Source organism: Syzygium oleosum, unplaced genomic scaffold (assembly GCF_021117445.2).
Source record: "Syzygium oleosum isolate NSW1041296 unplaced genomic scaffold, Sole_v2.1 Sole_v2.33, whole genome shotgun sequence".
Classification (NCBI taxonomy): domain Eukaryota; kingdom Viridiplantae; phylum Streptophyta; class Magnoliopsida; order Myrtales; family Myrtaceae; genus Syzygium; species Syzygium oleosum.
In genome coordinates this window covers 1,656,969-1,679,357 of record NW_026607517.1, presented here as the reverse complement: position 1 = coordinate 1,679,357, position 22,389 = coordinate 1,656,969, and the positions used below count along the sequence as shown (strand labels likewise).

General features: G+C 45.4%; 4 protein-coding genes across 5 annotated transcripts; 3 read left to right on the top strand and 1 right to left on the bottom strand.

Moving 5' to 3' along the window:
- Window positions 1-1,353: 1,353 nt before the first annotated feature.
- LOC115672742 (uncharacterized) lies at window positions 1,354-19,098 on the bottom strand. Of its 2 annotated transcripts, XM_056304849.1 has the most exons (6): window positions 5,349-5,644; window positions 4,581-4,816; window positions 4,242-4,500; window positions 2,157-2,336; window positions 1,870-2,025; window positions 1,354-1,733 (listed from the first exon to the last, which is right to left on the bottom strand). In XM_056304849.1, the coding sequence occupies exons 1-6, from the start codon at window positions 5,376-5,378 to the stop codon at window positions 1,560-1,562; spliced, it is 1,035 nt and encodes a 344-aa protein (XP_056160824.1). In that variant the 5' UTR covers window positions 5,379-5,644; the 3' UTR covers window positions 1,354-1,559. The 2 variants fall into 2 exon arrangements, with proteins under 2 accessions (XP_056160824.1, XP_056160825.1); XM_056304850.1 differs by lacking the exons at window positions 4,242-4,500; window positions 4,581-4,816; window positions 5,349-5,644 and adding exons at window positions 17,129-17,387; window positions 18,842-19,098.
- Window positions 7,058-22,078, top strand: LOC115668683 (2-hydroxyisoflavanone dehydratase-like). Its single transcript, XM_056304851.1, has 2 exons — window positions 7,058-8,312; window positions 21,997-22,078. The coding sequence occupies exon 1, from the start codon at window positions 7,184-7,186 to the stop codon at window positions 8,135-8,137; it is 954 nt and encodes a 317-aa protein (XP_056160826.1). The 5' UTR covers window positions 7,058-7,183; the 3' UTR covers window positions 8,138-8,312; window positions 21,997-22,078.
- On the top strand, window positions 13,726-14,799 carry LOC115666032 (2-hydroxyisoflavanone dehydratase-like). The gene has a single exon (XM_030587833.2). It carries the CDS (start codon window positions 13,759-13,761, stop codon window positions 14,665-14,667), a length of 909 nt encoding a protein of 302 aa, XP_030443693.2. The 5' UTR covers window positions 13,726-13,758; the 3' UTR covers window positions 14,668-14,799.
- LOC115666033 (2-hydroxyisoflavanone dehydratase-like) lies at window positions 20,764-22,078 on the top strand. The gene has a single exon (XM_030587834.2). It carries the CDS (start codon window positions 20,888-20,890, stop codon window positions 21,839-21,841), a length of 954 nt encoding a protein of 317 aa, XP_030443694.2. The 5' UTR covers window positions 20,764-20,887; the 3' UTR covers window positions 21,842-22,078.
- Window positions 22,079-22,389: the final 311 nt, after the last annotated feature.

Genomic DNA, 22,389 nt, shown 5'->3' with positions numbered 1-22,389 from the left:
TGTCGGCGACCTCGCTGGCCACATTAAAAAAAAAGAGAAAAAAATAAAATAATGACAAAAAAATTCATAAAACTTTTAAAATTTTCAAAAAATTGTCCACGTCAGTGATTTCTGGTCAAAATTGGCTGGATGGACTGAATTAGTATAAATACAAAAGGTTTAGAATTTAATTGGCCAAAAAAATAGATTTAAAACTGAGTTAACACAATTACAGTAACTTCAGACTTTTTTGGTAATTTCCCCGTGCTCCACCGGTAGGCCATACGATGCTCTGGTTATGTGCGCCGCTAGTTGCTCCACGCCCACAAAAAACTGCTCTCATAGTGGTCGGCTCCCCATGACGTCCTCTCCCAATATCTTTGTTCCCTACCCCATTTGTCCGTCCCGACTACCCGAATTACATTGCATATCGATCAAAGTATTCACTGCAGTGAAACTTAAACTATGAACAGGAGAGGGTCAGTCACCGCCGTATATGGAGTTTCTCTTCACGTTCGTGGGAGCATCACGTCTTTGTTTCCGCTCTCTTTTCCCATTAAAATAGGCGAAATACGTAAGTCCAAAGGAATGGAGGGGATCGATGGACGGAGGAAGATTCGACGGAATTGAATTTTCAAGTTTGACTCGCAAGCACGCGACGCAGCAGCTTTCCTCGGTATTGCACCGAGGTGGGCTCCAAACTCAGTGGCCCAAACTGGTCTGTGCCAAATATTTAAGAGGATAATTACTGATACCGACGACCTCCCATCCATCTAATTTGACTTCCCGTATATTGTTCAAAGTAATGAAATATATTCCGACCAAAAAAAAAATAATGAAATATAGACATGTGCGTGAAGATAATATATTATGTTCGACAAGAATCTAAATCATTGATGTCTCAACATTGACCTCATTCGCTTGACCATGAAGCTGTGAGAAAGCAGCTTTGTGTCGAAAGGGTGGCGGCTACTTCTTTAACGGCACACCTGATTGCAATATTACTTTGGTGACAGACATGATACAGTTAGCACAAGGAAAATTCTCGAGTCATGCGGACGCACGTAAGTTTGAGGATTAGAAAGCATTGGGCTCACACACGCCCGGTGCATCCAAGAATATGAAAATTCTTTCCACTGAACCGACAAAGTGAGTAGAAATTGATCGCAAATTCAAATGTTTCAATTCTCTGCGCTCCCTGTCCCATGGTGCGCAGATATAGGGGATTAACCGATTGTGAAACACTCAAATGCAAGGGGCGAAAAAAGAAATGGTAGCAAAATCACATTGAAACGAGAAACAAAGTAGAACTGAATTTTCTTTTGCCCTAATTGATGAGACCAATTTCAAGACTCCCAATTGGAACCCAGACAGTGGAAAAAAAGAATTAATTGAATATAATTAAAATTTTAGAGGGAAGATAAGGTAAATGAAAAAGAAAGAAAGAAAGAAAGATAACCAAAATGCAGTTGCCATGAACAAAATTTCAACAGGGTGGCGGACCTGTGGGCACCTGCTTAAAAAAAAAAATGAAGAAACAAATTATGGAGAAGAATTAATATGTACAAGATCCTAACGCTTTATTTCCGATAATCTGCATGAAGAAAGCTCTTAAATTGTGTTCCTCTCAGCGTCTTTTGAATCTCATCCCAGTTTTCGACTTGATTTGATAAAGAACCCTTGTGTATCTTGACCTGGCGACTCTTCAGATCCAGGCGCGGAACCTTGAGAAAATCTTGAACATCTACTAATTTCTGCAGGCAAAAGAAAAGGTGCTTCCGTTACTCTTTTCCAAATCAGGATATGGATCATAGATCGAATTCATCCATACAATTCGGGATGTCGACAGACAAAACGAGCAATAAACAATAGGAAAGTTGATTTCCTTACAGTGCGGTTCTTCACAACATCCTCATAATAGAGGACAATATGCCTGGTGCTCTTGAAGTACTCCTGGGCTTTTGCTGTCATCTCTTGTACTTGCCTCAGGTCGGCTACAAGCAAGGTAGAATTCAATGAAGGTTTATATCTTGCAAGTATCTCAGCCTGAAAGCATCACATTCACAAAGTAAGACTCTTTTCTTCTACATGGTTTAAAGATATCCATCACAAAATAAGACTTGTTAGTATATGCACACACACAGATGGTATGAGAGAGAGGAGGGAGGGACAGACACCTCGTGGGGTGAATGCACGTGAGACTTGTGAGTGCCATTTAGTAGCTTTGCATCTCGATCATAGGAATTTGCAAGCACTGATATCATCCTGCGCAAAAGATTTCTTCTGAAGAGGAAAATAGCCAAAACACCCCGGTTTCTGAAGTAGTCTGCTATTTCTTCATGATGCTGCATCAAACCCTGCATTAAGCATCAGCAGGAAGTCAGGCAGCCTCATAAGAAGTCACAAAAACTAAAATTCCAAAACCAAGTGTAAAGATCCAGTGCACGAAAGAGCAGGCAGCTAATGGTGGAGGCACAAAGAAAGACAAATAAAAAAGACAGCCTCAAGATATTGAAATGGAGCATTAGGACAAGTTTGAACTTCGTGAATTAACAATCATACATCAATCAGCAAGTAACAAGGGCCTGGTTTTGCCCGTACATATGTGCAAAATATAGATAAGGGAAACAAATGACAAATCACATTTGTCCCCATCAACTTGTACAAGAACAGAGCTTCACGTGGTAGTGGCAATTAGGAATTGAAGAAAAATTCGGAGCTTCAATCTGATTTCTCAAGATATGAAGATATATTTGCAGCAACTATTCACATTTCAGCAGTTACAAAGAGTAAACAACAATATCACAGCACAACCACGGACACCCTAAAAATAAAAATTATGTCATGATCCTCGTTCAATTGCATGCATTCCACTAAGAATTTGAAAACTATTGCTTATAAATAAGAATACCCCCATCCACCCAACCCACCCGCCCACCCAAATAAAACGAAAAAAAGAACACTCACACCCACAAACCAAATCAGTTTTACATGGATAGCTGCATTCTCTGCAAAATCTTAAAGGAAATACAGGACATTCTACACAGAAACTACAATACTTACTTTTTCTCCAACAATGTGCTACTTAATGAAGCAGAAAAGGTACATGGCTTACGACCATAATTCTTCTGCAGTTTCAACATTTTAATCATTGAAACATCGAAGAAGATGTGTCCTAATAGGTCTCGACTAGTGCAGTCCCAAACATCACTGAGGATCAGACAAACAAAATGTATCGCATCGCATTATCAAGATAATCGAACCATTTCAACTGTAATTACTGAATTCTTGATTTGGAAGAGCAAATAATTGGTTTGCCAAGGTTCCAGTACAGGAAAAACAACGGCAGAAAAAGGCTACAGTTTCTTTTGAATCAAAGTAAAAGAAACATATAAATCATTCCATCTTTTGAGAAAATGATAACATTTCTATAAAGCATATCTTCAATCGGCTATTTCCCTTGTAATGCCATTTTGGCATTCTAGAAGCATGGCGATCCTTCTAATCTTAACAGAAGATTCCTGATCAGGTAGTTGGAAGAAATTGAGAAGTAAGGTCACTGAAAAATTCCTGGATTGTTTTATCACATCCATTTAGGATTTTTTCGCATTTGTCGTTTCTGGAGGATTCAAATCATACTCAGAAAATCTTCTCAAGCATAAGTAACAAAGCAGGAAATCGAAGTTTAACTCATTGCGCTATCTCAATGGTATCAATCCATGGACTCAGGCACCGCTTTAACACACCGGTACTGTCACTAAGATTGACCAAGATTTGCCCTGATTTCATCCAGCAGTATTTCTGGGTCTAAAATTTCTCAGTTTGTCAAAATAGGAATATCTGAATATCTGAATCTCAATAGCGAGCCATAATAAAGTGCGTATGAGAGGAGATTCTATACCTCTTTGAAAAGAAGTACAAAAATAATCAACTAGAGCTTTTAGCAAAAAAGAAAAAAAATGACCAACTAGAGCAGCAAAATAAGAATGGAAATTGCACTTAATTAGTTTATTCACAATTTCTTACTAACTAGCAAAAGCATGGGTTGTTGACCAGAGAGTCCAGAATTTGTAGCTGGAATAAGAAAAATCGAAAATGCACGATTCGCCAAAAGCTTGTATAATTTAGGCTGGATTATATCTATTAAGAAGATCACAGATACGACTTAGACAGTTTAATATCCAAGAGAAATCTGCATAATTACAGATACATAAACAAAAATAAACATCGCAATAACGGAACACATTATTAGGTGCAATCACCTGATTAAGCATCCATTTTAAGCCAACAGCAGCTGTGCACTCGTTCTTCGATGCGCTACTCATCCAGTCCAGGTTATAAATTTTATCCAAAGTCTCCGTTATCGTGGAAATATTGCTCCTTCTAATCTTAACAGAGAAAATTTCTCCATTTGAGCTAATATTTGTGTGATTGTTCAGCAATGTCTCAAACCACCCGCTACCGGATCTCTGCATCGACAAAATGGCAAAGTACCGTACAGGATTGCACGAGCATTCAGCCCTTAATACATAAAAAAAAAAGCAACTGATCAGTAAAATCACATGAGATCCAAAGCAAAGCCACCGTACGCGATGACATACCTGCTGTAAGTTTGGGGCTTGGGATAGTGCATATAAGGGATTTCCCAAGGCTCGATCGTCGGTTCCGGGCATGGACTCCTGATCACTTGCACGTTCAAAAGGCCGGACTTGGTCTGAAAGCCAATTTGCTTGATGCAAATCGAGCAAATGTAAACGCCGCAAATCGTCGCGAAGACCAGGACCACCATCCGCAGCACCAACGGAGATTTCTTCACGGACTTGATGCCGAAAGACTCCTGCATACGAACCAATACGAACACTTAGGGTTACGCAGCACGTAGAAACTCGGCACGTGGGAGTCCCGGTACGCACGGACGCCAATCATCGCTCCTGCTGATCTACAGGAAGCACGATGCTGCGGATGAAGTGGCGAAATCGAGCAGGGGCGATGGTTTATGTAAGCGTGCGGAGAGGGGGACATCGAATCGGACAAGATCGACGATTATGGCCAAAAGGGGAAAGCGACGGTGGAATCAATCGCAAGCTGGATTCGCTCGCTTTAAATGCATATTAGGGGAAACCGAAAGAAGCGAGTTAAATTATCAGCTGCCCAGATCAGGAAAAAAACAAGGAAGAAAAAGAAAACCATCGAGCTGCTCGAAAAAGGTCAGAGCAGCTATAAGGGACAGAGACGACAACACGTGTACACACGCACGGCGTCGAAGACCGGGACATCGCGTGTTCCTGCGCGTAGAAATCCGGCCGGCGATTTCACCGGGAAAATCCGAGGGAACTCACTCGCGCCCGCGGAAACGGCGTCGCACGTACCTTGGAGAAGGAGCAGAGATCGTCGGCCATCGTCGCGCGAGCTCGAGAGGAGCGGAACGAAAGAGCATCTGGCAAAGCAGCTCAGGATTTTTTTTCTCCTCTTCTTCTTCTTCTTTTGTCCTCTCTCAGAAGAAGCTCTTTTCCCTCATTTTCTCGAGAAAATGCGGAGCGCGGAGAGAGAGAGAGAGAGAGAAAGGGAAGGAGCTTTTTTCTCGTGAAGGAGGGAGGGTAATATGATTGGATGCGCCGAGGACCGTTGCACGCTCGCTTCGCTTTTTCGTTTTGTGCGCTTCCGGATTTTTAACAGATCTCTCTGTTTTTTTTCTTTTTGCGAATCTAAGCAGTTCGTTCGTTTGAGCTGTGACACAACAGCTCAAGAAACGAACGAGGGGAAGAGACCGAAGGAGGGGCAGCGCGAGACGGCGTCGTTTCTCCCGGTCCCTTTTGGCAAAAAAAACGAAGGCCCCCGATGAGCCCCCGACCGTGCGGCAATTTTGGGCTTGACTTTTGCCTTTTTCGTGCGTATTTTACTGTTTGCTCATCGATTGCGTGGAGAACAAACGTCTTCGCCAATTTGCTTTCACGTTGTCTCGCTCTGAATGATTCAGTCGTTGGTAGGAAACTGGTTCGGTTTTCTCTTTTTAGGTGCAAATATCTTATTGGGGTTAAGTAGCGGGCAACGGCACATTCCTCGGAATAATTAGGCTTTACCTTACGCTCGTCAATGCTTACAGTTGCAAGTGACAATCTCTTATCTATCTCGATAAAAGTCGAAATCTTAAGGACGTGATAAAGAAATAAAGAATTTGTGTTTCTCTTGTATTGTGTTGATCAATAATTATATCAACGATAGGATTGATTACGAATCTGAACCCCAGAAAAAGAAATGCATACATGTCTTTTTCATAGATTATGGTGAAAATTTTGAGAAAGACTATGTTTGTTGTTGGAGGTAAGTTATGACCTTTGAGGTACACGATCCATAGCAGAAGGAAAACCTCAAATTTGGAGTCGGAATCACTGGTTGTTGTGACTCTTGTGCGTATGGAGAAAGTGCTTGTGTGGGAGTAGAAATTTGCTATGTTTGCAATATTTGCTTCGATCCGATTATTCTATGACGACTTGAGCAGAGAGAGAGAGGAACATAAAGTGATTTTCCCACCCTCACTTTTTCGGATCGCTTCCAGCACACTCGACGGCCTTTTCATCATGCTTTCCATTTTTAAAATAGCGACAGCAAAAGTAAAAAAAAAACAAAACAATTGTTGAAAGATCCACTTGCGATACTGTACTCCTCCGTGTCCAACGAGCCTTTGGGCCTCCTTCACCGATACGAAAGGTCGTGACTTGCGAGGCTTTTCTTCCGAGGAGGGAATGACGTTTGGGCTTCAGTCCAACATTGTCCTGATCAACCAAACTCGGCTTTTTTCCGATCCAATAAAAGAAAAAATAAGTACATCGAAAATTTTAAAATTTTTCACCGTAATACAATTGAGTCACAAGACCTTCAAAAAGTGTAATCTTGTCAAATTAGTCCAATCAAAATTCTCTATTGATTGCATTTTTGGAAAATTTGAGGAGTTGATTGCACTCTTGCGATAAATTTGAGGATTTGATTGTGATTGCCAACAAAAAAAAAAAAACTTTGGCTTGTTCGCACTCTGACGTGACTCACCAACCATTTCCAGTTGACCCCGGCGCGTCGCCAGAACCAAACGTAACAACACGAGAAACACGACGTTCCGCCACTTGGCTCCGCCCCGTCCCCATTTCGACACCCCCAAACCCAAACACTCTCCACCAGCTCTCTCTCACTCTCTCTCGCCGCCCCCATCATGGACTCGGCCACCGGCGCCGGCGCCGCCGAAATCGCCTTCGACTCGCCCTTTTTCCGCATCTACAAGGACGGCCGGGTCGACAGGTTCCAGGGCACCGACACCGTCCCTCCCTCCCTCGACCCGCAAACCGGCGTCCAGTCCAAGGACGTCCGCCTCTCCTCCGACCCCGACCTCTCCGTCCGCCTCTTCCTGCCTCGGTCCTCCGTCGATCCGGCCCGCAAGCTCCCCCTCCTCGTCTACGTCCATGGCGGCGCCTTCTGCATCGAGTCCCCCTCCTCTCCCATCTACACCAGGCACCTCAACGCCGTCGCCTCCGCCGCGGGGGTCCTCGCCGTCGGCGTGCAGTACCGGTGGGCGCCGGAGCACCTGCTCCCTGCCGCCTACGAGGACGCGTGGGCCGCGGTCCGGTGGGTCGCTGCGCACGCCCTGGGGGAGAGAGGGGCCGAGGCCGAGCCGTGGCTCCGCGACCGCGCGGATTTTAACAGGGTGTTCCTCGCCGGCGACAGCGCCGGGGCCAACATCGCTCAGCACGTGGCCGCGCGGGCCGGGGTGGAGGGGCTGCCGGGGCTGAGGATCGTGGGCGTGGCGCTGGTGCACCCGTTTTTCAGGAACGACGAGCCTGATAAGCTGATGGAGTTGATATTCCCCTCGAGCTCGGGCACGACGGACCCGCGGATGAACCCGGCGTACAACCCGAACTTGGGGAGGATGGCGGGGCAGAGGGCGGTTGTGTTCGTGGCGGAGAAGGACCATCTGAGGGAGAGGGGGCGGTCGTACTACGAGGCGTTGAAGAAGAGTGGGTGGGAAGGGGCGGTGGAGATTGTGGAGACTGAAGGAGAGGGTCACGTGTTTCACCTGTTCAAGCCGGGATGCGACAAGGCCGCGGAACTGGTGAAGAAGTTCGCTTCTTTCCTGAATCAGCAGGAATCAGGAGCGAGGCAGTGTCTGTAATTTGTCGTTAAGCGTCAGCTTAATCTCGGTTGGGTTGATAAATAAGTCATCGATCATCAGTTTGACAGTCATCAATCGTCAGCTCTAGCTCGAGTTCGAGTCGGCATTACTAGATCAAAGCTTTGCTGGGTCGAGTCTGCTCTGTTCCTTCTTTGTCCCCTCGCGGAGAACAGAGGTCTTATTCCATGTATTTGTGTGTCTTATCAGCTCCTACATGAAGTGAATTCACGATCAATACCACCTTCTCTTATCTCCTTCTCTTTGTGTGGCCCTATTGCTCATCCGGATGAACCGAGATGTCGTATTCCTTTTGAGCCCGTTTAGATGTGGACGATCCTTTCGTCCAAGCCGCGATGTGCTCGTGAACTTGGATCGGGATAGACAAAGAGTTCTATTGAGGAGCAAATTGTGAGCTGCAACTGTTAGATTAGGTCACGAAACAGATGGTTCTCCCACCTAAAATGCCTCAAGACTCTAATTATATTGCCCGGAACCTAACGGATCTTCCTTTAGCACCAAGGACTGAAAGAGGCACCGCAAAATAGAGAGATGCCACTTGAACTCTCCACTCAGGTGAACTCTCGAGACAACGTATGAATCTTTTATGTGCCGATTCCTAGGAAAAAAATTCAGCGAGGGTGTAGTATTTGGTTGAATTGGAGCAGATAATTCCCACCTCAACGAAGTTTCCTCCTTCACAAGAACTCTGTAAAAGAATTGAGGAATTTTGGAATGAGAATTCTCTTCTTCGTTGCCACAGAAACGTAACATATATACAAGAAGATACAGCTATCAAACAAACTCCTAATTAGGCTAAACTACTAAAAATACAAGGACCACACAATAACAAGTAATAAAAGATATGCACACAAAACTTCTTAAGTAAACGGCCTAAATAAATGCAGATCACAGCTGCCTTTCCAATACCCCCCTCAAGTTGGAGCATGGGGATCTCAAATGCCCAATTTGCAAAGAATAAAGTTAAATTGATCCTTTCCCAACACCTTCGTGAAGATATCAGCTGGCTGCATTGAACTACGTACGTAATCTATTTGAATGTTACCATTAAGTATCTCATTACGAATAAAATGACAGTCCACTTCAATATGCTTGGTACGCTCATGATAGACAGGATTGGCGGCTATATGTAAAGCTGCCTGACTGTTGCAATAGAAGTGCATAGGTTGAGAATGTGCCACACCAAGAGAATCCAATAATCCTTTCAACCACTTAAGTTCACAAACTGTAGTAGTCATAAACCTGTATTCAGCTTCAGCGGATGAGCGAGACACCGTCTGTTGCTTCTTAGTCTTCCACGAGATAGGAGATTCTCCCAAAAGAACAAAGTAACCAGTCAAAGATCGTCTCGTCAAAGGACAACTAGCCCAGTCAGAATCGCAGTAAGCAGACAATTTCAGGTCACAATTGGCACGCAACATAATACCCTGACCTGGATTTCCTTTCAGATAACGCAGAACTCTCACAGCTGCCTCCCAATGAGCTTTCTTTGGCCGCTGCATGAACTGTGCAAGAATATGCACACAGTAAGACAATTCAGGTCGAGTTATTGTTAGATAAATAAGCCGACCCACTAGGCGCCTATACTGAGCAGGGTTGTCTACATCATCGCTCTCAGTAAGGGCTAGCTTGTGATTTTGTTCAAGAGGAGTTTTAGCCGGCTTAGAACCCAGTAATCCGACCTCAGAAATCACATCCAATGCATACTTACGTTGACACAAGAAAATACCATCTAAGTTTCTCGCCACTTCAATCTCCAAGAAAAATTTCAGCTTCCCCAAGTCTTTCATATGAAAACAACGACTCATATAGTTCTTGAACTTTTGCACAGCGGAAATATCATTACCGGAGATAATGAGATCATCAACATAAATAAGCACATTCAATTGTACAGTTCCAACTCGAAAAGTGAACAAGGAGTAATCTGAATATGATTGTTGAAATCCATAAGCTTTCAAAGATGCAGTCAATTTCGCAAACCAACATCTAGGTGCTTGCCGCAAACCGTATAGAGATTTCCGGAGTCTGCATACCTTCCCTGATGATTGAGAGGCAAATCCAGGCGGCATCTTCATGTAAACCTCTTCCTCTAAATCGCCATGTAAGAAAGCATTTTGAACGTCCATATGATGAAGTTCCCAATTTGTTGCAGCCGCAACGGCAAGAAAGGTGCGTACAGTGCACATTTTTGCCGTAGGAGCAAAAGTCTCCTGATAATCTATGCCTTCAACTTGATTATTTCCCAGTATCACCAACCGCGCCTTGTATCGTTCAACACTTCCATCAGAATTGTACTTAATTTTATACACCCACTTGCTCCCAATTGCTTTCTTCCCAGGCGGCAAATTTTCGACTGTCCATGTGCCATTATCTTCTAAAGCCTGTATTTCTTTACTCATGACCTCTCTCCACCGTTCATCTTTAATCGCTTCCGCAAAAGAGTTTGGTTCATGTCCTGCAGTAATTGCTGCCAAGAAACACCGATGTTGCGCAGAAAATTTTCATAACTCACATAACGTGCTATAGAATAAGGCGTACCTGAGGAATCAGATCGGGTAGATGAGTATGTCGAGGGACTTATTCTGATGGCGTTTGTCACATAATCTTTCAAACGAATAGAAGGTTGCTTGACCCTTTGTCCCCTGCCTAGCTGCTCTTCGACGACTTCACTTCTTTCCACGTCCTCATTGTTTGTGTGGATCAATTCCTCCATTTCATGATTTACTTCATTTTCTCTCTCTACACTTTCGACGACGACTTCACTTCTTTCCACGTCCTCATTGTTTGTGTGGATCAATTCCTCCCTCAAGTCACCTTTTAAATCATCAACTTTATCACCCAACTCCATAACTCTATTTTTAATGAGTTCATCACTTACTGTTTTCTCATCAGCATATGGAAATTTTGTTTCAGCAAACACTACATCTCTTGATACAAAGTATTCATCAGCTTCTAAATCATACAATCTCCATCCTTTCTTTCCCAACGGATAACCAACAAAAACACACTGACGACTTCTACTAGCAAATTTATCTTTATCCCGATTCTAATTATGCGCATAGCACAAACAACCAAAAATCCGAATATGTTTGTAAGAAGGAGGTTGGCCAAAGATAATCTCATATGGGATTTTACCATTCAATAATATAGATGGAGTCCTGTTAATCAAATACCTAGCTGCGAGTACACATTCTCCCCAAAATTCTATGGGTAAATTTGCTTGGAAACGCAAAGCTCTTGCAACATTAAGGATATGGCGATGCTTTCTTTCCACTCGGCCATTTTGTTGAGGTGTTCCAACACAAGAAGTTTGATGCAATATCCCATGTTCATCAAAATATTCTTTCAAACACAAAAATTCACTTCCGTTATCACTTCTAACGATTTTCACATTTTTCTCAAATTGGCATTTAACCATCGCAATAAATTTCCTAAGAACACAGGCCACTTCATTTTTTCTATTCAGCAAATATATCCACACGGCACGAGAGTAATCATCAACAATTGTCAAGAAATAAATTGCTCCACATGAAGCTGGGACTCTATAAGGTCCCCACAAATCACAATGCATCAATTCAAAACAATCTTTAGCTTTATTGTCACTAGAAAAGAAGATCTCTCTTGTTTGTTTTGCTCTAAAACAAACCTCACAAGTTTTATTGGTTTTCCTAACCATTTTGCCAGCTTCTGGAATTAACTCCACCACCTTAGAAGAAGGATGACCCATTCTTTTATGCCAAAGCTCAAAGGATTCCATATCATCCACCTTGCAAGCATGTACCGAAGTCACTCCCTTGAGAAAGTAAAGCCCCTCGCGTTGCTCACCCGCTTCAATCAGGTTCCTCGAATTTAGGTCCTGTATAGCACATATTTTGTTAGTGAGTTGGATAACCAAATTTGAATCATTAAGAAGTTGTGATACAGAAATCAGATTGCATTTCAAATTGGGCACAAAAAGAACTCGTCGCAATTTCAAGTCTCCTCCAAGCAACACAGTTCCTTCTTTCACTGCCATGGTCTTTTCTCCATCAGGTAATTCGACTGAGCATGGCATAATGTCACGCAATTCTCTAAAAAATGCCAACGTTCCTGTCATATGGTGGGAAGCTCCTGTGTCAATAATCCAAGGAAAAATACTCTGCTTACCTATCAACCTCTCATGGGCACCATTCTGATGAGAACTTAACATTCCTAGCAAAGTCGCCCACTGCTCATCATTCAATCCACTAAGACCCTTTCGATCTGAATCCGTCACAACTCCTCGCCCACCATCAACTCCAGTTGCCTGTGAGACGTTGGCACGAGCACCTCCTCCCTTGTTTCGTCCACCTCTATTACCACGCTTTTGACCACTACCTTGTCCAACAGAGGTTTCACGTGGTCTATTACCCCACCGTTCTAGATATCCTATCAGTCGAAAACAACTTTCAGCATCATGTCCCTCTCGGTTGCAATTAGAACAGAACGGGATTTTATCTTTATCCCCCCTTGAATTTTGACCACCTGCCCGGATTGCAAAACTCATCGGATTGCCTCTTTCATCCTTGGTTCGTGTCATAGTTCGCACTTGCTCTTGCTGAACAACCATTGCATAGACATGATTCAGATTAGGCAAAGGTTCAGTGCTCAAAATATTAGCGCGCACTGTTCCATATCCTTCTTCATCTAAGCCCATCAAAAACTGATGAACTCTCTCTTCTTCACGCTTTCTTTCCAATACAATGGTAAGATTGCATCTACAACCTGTACAAACCATACACTAGTATCTGATCATAGTTATTTATTTCATCCCACAAGGTTTTGAGTTTACCGAAATAGGACACGATGGGTTGACCATCCTGCCTACAATTGGCCAAATCCGATCTTAGTTGCTGCATCCGTGGACCATTCCCAATCGAAAATCTCTGCTTGATATCCTCCCACAGATCTTTCACATTCTCCATGTGAGAGATAGTCGAGCGAAGTGTCGGTTCAATGGTATTAAACACCCAAGAAACCAACATGGAATTAACCGTCCACCAATCTTCAAGTTCCAGTGAATCATCTGCTGGTTGCTTGACAGATCCATCAATAAAACCATATTTCTTCTTGGCTCGTAATGCAGTCCGCATAGCTCGCGCCCATTCTTCATAATTCTCGCCCTTCAACTGAACTTGGGTAACCAGGTTACCCGGGTTGTCATTCGAATTTAGTGTGTAAGAACTAAAGATTTTCTTGTCCGTTCCAGAACTCTCCTCACCTTTTTTTTCATCAGCCATGGCTCTGATACCATGTAAAAGAACTGAGGAATTTTGGAATGAGAATTCTCTTCTTCATTGCCACAGAAACGTAACATATATACAAGAAGATACAGCTATCAAACAAACTCCTAATTAGGCTAAACTACTAAAAATATAAGGACCACACAATAACAAGTAATAAAAGATATGCACACAAAACTTCCTAAGTAAACGGCCAGATCACAGCTACCTTTCCAATAAACTCCTAACTCCAGGCTTGACCGACGGGTGAGTAGTACATTGGGCGTCCCATTGTCCATTTCCCTACTCAATTATTACCAAAACCTCCTCCTTCCTCAATCTCAATTCGTCCCTCCCCCCCAAATGGCTTCGGAAACCAAAGAGGTGGTCAAAGAGTTCCGATTCTTCAGAGTCTACAAGGACGGCCGCATCGAACTCTTCCGTCCTCCGGTCGAGAAGATCCCGCCCTCCGATGATCCCAACACCGGCGTCCGTTCCAAGGATGTCGTCATCTCATCGGACCCGCCCGTGTCCGCTCGGATCTTCTTGCCCCGCGTCTCTGACCCGGAACAGAAGCTCCCCCTCCTCTTCTACATTCACGGCGGCGGGTTCTGCATGCAATCCGCCTTCTCCCTCGGCCACCACAACTTCGTCAGTACCGTCGCGGCTGAGGCCGAGGCGATTGCTGTTTCCGTCGAGTATGGGCTCTTCCCGGCTCGGCCCATACCCGCCTGCTACGAGGACTCGTGGGCCGCGCTCCGGTGGGTCGTGGGCCACGCTGACGGAGACGGGCCGGACGCGTGGTTGAACGAGCACGCCGACTTCAGGCGGGTCTTCATCGGCGGCAACAGCGCCGGGGGGAACATATCGCACACACTGACCGCCTGGGTCGGGTCGATCGGGCTGCCGGCAGGCGTGAGGGTGGTGGGGGTCATACTCGTGCAGCCGTACTTCGGTGGCACCGAGGACGACCACATGTGGATGTACATGTGCCCGACGAACGGCGGGCTGTCGGATCCGAGGCTAAAGCCGACGGAGGAGGATCTGGCGAGGCTCGGGTGCGAGAAGGTGCTGGTGTTCGTGGCGGAGAAGGATCACCTGAGGGAGGTGGCGATTGGGTACGGCGAGGAGTTGAAGAAGAGCGGGTGGAGAGGGAGCGTGGAACTGGTGGAGCATGTCGGGGAAGAGCATGGCTTTCAGATACGGGATCCCAAGAACGAGAAGGCCGTGGAATTGAAGGACAAGTTCGTCTCCTTCATCAAGGACAATTGATCCCGAGCACGTTATCGTAATTAACTATAAAAAAAGTCGTGTCAACGTGTTATAATCCGGAGTTATATATACGTACGAAACTATGTGCAGAACTGCTGTTTTACTCTTTCACTTATGCATTTCTTTTTTCAATCAAGCCTTCGAAATCTTTACTTTTCAATTGGGCCTTTAAATTGTGTTTTTTTCTCCAATCGCGTCCCCGCCCTCTGCCTTTGATGCTCCATCTCGACGCCGCTCCTCCTTCGCCATCGCCGCCATTGTTGTTAGATGACATTGTATCCAAAGTCGCGACCTTCCCTTGGCCTCACATTGACCTCAATCGTGCGGGAGGGGGAGAGAGAGTATGATCGCCACCGCTGTCCGGCATAATCGAAAACCACATCTAGAGCACTGCCATAATCTCGAACGTCACAATCACTGTCAAAGTAAGTGACCACCACCACCATCGACCACAAAACGAGAAGATCATCGCCACATAATCAAAATTCAATCTTAGGGACAATTTCCAAGCCTATCAACTTGCGGAGCTACAGAGCATTCGAACTCATCAAAATCAGTCAACGAGTCTTCCAAAAATCAAGATTTATTCTCTGAATTTCATCTACAATCCAACAAAAAAACGAAATTAACACGAATATGGTGGACAAAATGCAAAAGCCAATGTAAGCGCAGAAAATCAGAATAATCGAAGAAGATGAGTTAGGGCGCAAATTTGCACTGTTGGTCTTGCAACAAGCAATGTGTTGACGAACATCCAAGCCGCAAGCCCGCTCCAAGTTGCCACAACAATTCGTGCTCGATTGCTGCTTTCTTCTTTGCATTTGTTCGTGATCACTCTTTCGTTCCTTTAATCTGGGTAAAATTGCAAATACAGATCCTTGACTGAGCATGTGGATGTGAAGTTACAGACCCAAATGGCTTCGGAAACGAACGAGGTGGTCAAAGAGCTCCCGTTCTTCAAAGTCTACAAGGACGGCCGTGTGGAACTCTTCGAACCTCCGGTCGAGAAGATCCCACCCTCCGATGATCCCAACACCGGCGTCCGTTCCAAGGACGTCGTCATCTCATCGGACCCGCCCGTGTCCCATTTAGTCGCGATCTACATTTCTCATGCTTGACAGTTGATACCCAATTTCTTTACGCTACTAAGAGTCAACTAGTTATGGTTACGTTTATTGTGATGGTAAATGACATTATTAACACGTGATATACACGGTACACCCACGATGTATTTGGTTACATTCATTATTATTCCTTCCCTTGCTCTCTATAAATGCCATTTGTCTACTCTGGACAACCCACTCAAACCAAATTTCTCAAAGTTCAAACAAATGCACCCAAGCCAAAAACCTTGAAGCCTAATCGAGTGTCTTTCGTGTGCAATATAGCTTTTGTTTTCATTTTCATCATCATTCATGGCGAGACATGATGGTGTGAAAATGCTTGTATTAGTAAGTCTGTTGTTAATTTTATACAATGCATGTGTATGTTTGTGCAGAAACAGAAGCTCATCCTCCATTTGCTTCGAAGAAGAAAGGGATGCTCTAATCCAGTTCAGACAAAATCTCTCTGATACATTTGACCTCCTTTCCTCTTGGAACGGCGAAGATTGTTGCCGATGGACCGAAGTAAAGTGCAACGAAATAAATGGACATGTCGTCATGCTCCAGATCACATCAGGACCTGATTTCCCACTGATTTCTTTCACAGCTAGTGATCTGAACTCTTCTTTGCTCAACTTGAGATACTTGAGCTACCTAGAGTTGAGCGGGATCTTTTTAAAAAATGCAAACATACTCAAATTCATTGGATTGATGAAACCGTTAAGGTACCTTAACTTGTCCGACTCTTCTGGTTTTTCTATTCCTCGTGATGGGGAAATCTCACCGAATTGGAAGTCCTTGATCTCCATGCTTATTATAACATGGGTGTTGTTGAAAACATTCAGTGGGTTTTGCATCTTCAGGCATTAAAGTACCTCGACATGAGCGGCTTGAATATTATCGGAGATCACATGCAGGTGATTAGCAAACTCCCATCTTTATCACATTTGAGCCTATCAAATTGCGGGATTTATGAAGTTCACCTACCTACTTCTCTTCACCTTCGATACCTCATCTTTCATACAATTTTCTTACTGACTAGCAAAAGAAAAAAAATGACCAACTAGAGCAGCAAAATAAGAATGGAAATTGCACTTAATTAGTTTATTCACAATTTCTTACTAACTACCAAAAGCAAGGGTTGTTGACCAGAGAGTCCAGAATTTGTAGCTGGAATAAGAAAAATCGAAAATGCATGATTCGCCAAAAGCTTGTATAATTTAGGCTGGATTATATCTATTAGGAAGATCACAGATACGACTTAGACAGTTTAATATCCAAGAGAAATCTGCATAATTACAGAGACATAAACAAAAATAAACATTGGAATAACGGAACACATTATTAGGTGCAATCACCTGATTAAGCATCCATTTTAAGCCAACAGCAGCTGTGCACTCGTTCTTCGATGCGCTGCTCATCCAGTCCAGGTTATAAATTTTATCCAAAGTCTCCGTTATCGTGGAAACATTGCTCCTTCTAATCTTAACAGAGAAAATTTCTCCATTTGAGCTAATATTTGTGTGATTGTTCAGCAATGTCTCAAACCACCCGCTACCGGATCTCTGCATCGACAGAATGGCAAAGTACCGTACAGGATTGGACGAGCATTCAGCCCTTTAGGGGTGTCAAAAGTACCCGCTCAAACATGACCCGACCCGATCCAAACAAGGAATTTTCATATTGGATCGGGTTGGCCTTAACTTGTTTGGGTAACAATAAAAACAAGGCTTAAACTTGTTTTGGATCTACCGAGCCCGCCCGAAACAAGCCCACCCATTTGTCCTTCTTGTTCCAAGCGCGCCAGAAACCCTATCATTTCTTCCAAAGCTCCGGACCGAGAAGTCAATGACGGACGGAAACCTCCTCGCGACGGGAACGTCATCGTCGCCTTCCCTCCTTACTTCGACCTCCATATCCGAGGCTCTCGCGAGCTTCGAGTTCGCCACACAAATATTTTTGCTGGCTTTTGTCGATTCTAGAATGTTAATTATTTTTGCTGATTGCTAGATGTCTTCGTCGACGGATTCTAGCCACACAAATAGAAGGAAGAGATCCATTATGTGGGATCACTTTAAAAGGCTTCCATGTACAGACAAAAACCAAGAAAAGGCTGAATGTTTATATTGCGGGGTCCACATTGGTTGTTCTAATACTCAAGGGACTAGTTCAATGCATCATCATTTAGATAGATGTAAGGAATATCATATGCAAACATCGAGAAAAGGCAAAAAAATACCTCGGGTCAACCTGTTGGGGTTGGTACTTCCTGTACTAGTTTCAGTCAATTGGCCTACCTCTTGGCTGTATCAGGGGATTATAGTGAGCCTACAAATGCTATAAACTGAATTATGGTAGCTACTGCTTTCAGGGGGAATATTTAGCTGTTTGAGAATTTTCTTCTATATTCTTTGCTGTAACTTTCCCCCAAATTCCTGCTTTACCTTTATTGACAAGACTTTCAGCATTCACTGAATCTGGTTGCTTCTGTTTTCTCGTTGCATTATGCGGAATGCAGTTCTGCCGCACAGATGCCATCTAGCTTGAGTAACGATGAAGCTGCAGACACAAGCTCTTCGCTAGGGTAGGAATTCTACAGTTGATGGGTGGTAGAAAGCGTAGCAATTGACTTATTTTTCCGCAAGAAGAAACAACGATTGTCAAGCCTCATCTACTAACAAAAATGTAGATGGGGTATGTATAGTTGGAAAGAGAATGTCCATATTAGCCGCAAAGGCCAGCTTATTGTTTTGTCAACGAAGCCTTATCAATGTACTTAGCCCCCTTCTGTTCTATCTTTTGTATCATTTCAATAATGATTAGTAAACCTCTAAACGCGAACCCGAACCGACCCGACCCGACCCGAACCGATTGTGCGGCTATATCATGTTCGGGTCTTGTTTCGGGTCGGGCCAAGCACATATATTCATTGTTTCGGATCGGGTCGGGTATCATGAAAACCCGACCCGACCCGTTGACACCCCTACGCCCTTAATACATAAAAAGAAGAAGCAACTGATCAGTAAAATCACATGAGATCCAAAGGCAAGCCACCGTATGCGATGACATACCTGCTGTAAGTTTGGGACTTGGGATAGTGCATATAAGGGATTTCCCAGGGCTCGATCGTCGGTTCCGGGCATGGACTCCTGATCACTTGCACGTTCAAAAGGCCGGACTTGGTCTGAAAGCCAATTTGTTTGATGCAAATCGAGCAAATGTAAACGCCGCAAATCGTCGCGAAGACCAGGACCACCATCCGCAGCACCAACGGAGATTTCTTCACGGACTTGATGCCGAAAGACTCCTGCATACGAACCAATACGAACACTTAGGGTTACGCAGCACGCAGAAACTCGGCACGTGGGAGTCCCGGTACGCACGGACGCCAATCATCGCTCCTGCTGATCTACAGGAAGCACGATGCTGCGGATGAAGTGGCGAAATCGAGCAGGGGCGATGGTTTATGTAAGCGTGCGGAGAGGGGGACATCGAATCGGACAAGATCGACGATTATGGCCAAAAGGGGAAAGCGACGGTCGATTGGATTCGCTCGCTTTAAATGCATATTAGGGGAAACCGAAAGAAGCGAGTTAAATTATCAGCTGCCCAGATCAGGAAAAAAACAAGGAAGAAAAAGAAAACCATCGAGCTGCTCGAAAAAGGTCAGAGCAGCTATAAGGGACAGAGACGACAACACGTGTACACACGCACGGCGTCGAAGACCGGGACATCGCGTGTTCCTGCGCGTAGAAATCCGGCCGGCGATTTCACCGGGAAAATCCGAGGGAACTCACTCCCGCGGGGAAGAGACCGGAGGAGGGGCAGCGCGAAACGGCGTCGTTTCTCCCTGACCCTTTTGGCCAAAGACACGAAGGCCCCCGATGAGCCCCGACCGTGCGGCAATTTTGGGCTTGACTTTTGCCTTTTTCGTGTGTATTTTGCTGTTTGCTCATCGATTGCGTGGAGAACAAACGTCTTCGCCAATTTGCTTTCACGTTGTCTCGCTCTGAATGATTCAGTCGTTGGTAGGGAACTGGCTCGGTTTTCTCTTTTTAGGTGCAAATATCTTATTGGGGTTAAGTAACGGGCAACGGCACATTTCTCGAAATAATTAGGCTTTACCTTACGCTCATCAATGCGTACAGCTACGAATGACGGTCTCTTATCTATCTCAACAAAAGTCGAAATCTTAAGGACGTGATAAAGAAATAGAGAACTTGTGTTTCTCTTGTATTGTGTTGATCAACAATCATATCAACGATAGGGTCGATTGCGAATCCGAACCCCAGAAAAAGAAATGCATACGTGTCTTTTTCATAGATTATGGTGAAAATTTTGAGAAAGGCTATGTTCGTTGTTGGAGGTAAGTTATGACCTTTGAGGTACACGATCCATAGCAGAAGGAAAACCTCAAATTTGGAGTCGGAATCACTGGTTGTTGTGACTCTTGTGCGTATGGAGAAAGTGCGTGTGTGGGTGTAGAAATTTGCTATGTTTGCAATATTTGCTTCGATCTGATTATTCTATGATGACTTGAGCAGAGAGAGAGAGAGAGGAACATAAAGTGATTTTCCCACCCTCACTTTTTTGGATCGCATCCAGCACACTCGACTAGTAAACCACGGGCCCGGTCAACGGGCCAAAATCGGCCCGTGGCCATGACTACACTCGACAGCCTTTTCATCATGCTTTCCATTTTTAAAATAGCTACAACAAAAGTAAAATAAAAAACAAAACAATTGTTGAAAGATCCACTTGCGATACTGTACTCCTCCGTGTCCAACGAGCCTTTGGGCCTCCTTCACTGACAAAGACGAAAGGTCGCGACTTGCGAGGCATTTCTTCCGAAAAATTTGAGGAGTTAATTGAACTTTTGCGATAAATTTGAGCGTTCGATTGCAATAGCCCAAAATAAGAAAAAACTTTGGCTTGTTCGCACTGTGACGCGACTCACCAACCATTTCCAGTTGACCGCGGCGCGTCGCCAGAACCAAACGTAACGACACGAGAAACACGACGTTCCGCCACTCGGCTCCGCCCCGTCCCCATTTCGACACCCCCAAACCCAAACACTCTCCACCAGCTCTCTCTCACTCTCTCTCGCCGCCCCCATCATGGACTCGGCCACCGGCGCCAGCGCCGCCGAAATCGCCTTCGACTCGCCCTTTTTCCGCATCTACAAGGACGGCCGGGTCGACAGGTTCCAGGGCACCGACACCGTCCCTCCCTCCCTCGACCCGCAAACCGGCGTCGAGTCCAAGGACGTCCGCCTCTCCTCCGACCCCGACCTCTCCGTCCGCCTCTTCCTGCCGCGGTCCTCCGTCGATCCGGCCCGCAAGCTCCCCCTCCTCGTCTACGTCCACGGCGGCGCGTTCTGCATCGAGTCCCCCTCCTCCCCCATCTACACCAGGCACCTCAACGCCGTCGCCTCCGCCGCTGGGGTCCTCGCCGTCGGCGTGCATTACCGGTGGGCGCCGGAGCACGTGCTCCCCGCCGCCTACGAGGACGCGTGGGCCGCTGTCCGGTGGGTCGCTGCGCACGCCCTGGGGGAGAGAGGGGCCGAGGCCGAGCCGTGGCTCCGCGACCGCGCGGATTTCGACCGGGTGTTCCTCGCCGGCGACAGCGCCGGGGCCAACATCGCTCAGCACGTGGCCGTGCGGGCCGGGGTGGAGGGGTTGCCGGGGCTGAGGATCGTGGGCGTAGCGCTGGTGCACCCGTTTTTCAGGAACGGCGAGCCGGTTAAGCTGATGGAGTTGATATTCCCATCGAGCTCGGGCGCGACGGACCCGCGGATGAACCCGGCGTACGACCCGAACTTGGGGAGGATAGCGGGGCAGAGGGCGGTTGTGTTCGTGGCGGAGAAGGACCATCTGAGGGAGAGGGGGCGGTCGTACTACGAGGCGTTGAAGAAGAGTGGGTGGGAAGGGGCGGTGGAGATTGTGGAGACCGAAGGAGAGGGTCACGTGTTCCACCTGCTCGAGCCGGGTTGCGACAAGGCCGCGGAACTGGTGAAGAAGTTTGCTTCTTTCCTGAATCAGGAGGATTCAGGAGCGAGGCAGTGTCTGTAATTTGTCGTTAAGCGTCAACTTAATCTTGGTTGGGTTAATAAATGAGTCATCGATCATCAGCTCTAGTTCGAGTTCGAGTCGGCATTACTAGATCAAAGCTCTTTGCTGGGTCGAGTCTGCTCTGTTTCTTCTGTATCCCCTTGCTGAGAGCAGAGGTGCTTGATCGCACAAGAAAGCTTATTCCATTTATGCGTGTCTCTTATCAGCTTCTACATGAAGTGAATTCAGGATCAAATACCACATTCTCTATCCCCTTCTCTCTGTGTGGCCCTATTGCTCATCGGGATGAACCGAGATGTCGTATTCCTTTTGAGCCCCTTTAGATGTGGATGATCCTTTCGCCCAAGCTGCGATGTGCTCGTGAACTTAGATTGGGATAGGCAAAGAGTTCTATCGAGGTGCAAATTGTGAGCTGCAACTGTTAGTTTAGGTCACGAGCCAGATGCTTCTCCCACCTAAAATGCCTTGAGACTCTAATTTTATTGCCCGGAACGGAACGGATAATCCTTTAGCACCAAGTACTAAAAGATGCACCGCAAAATAGGGAA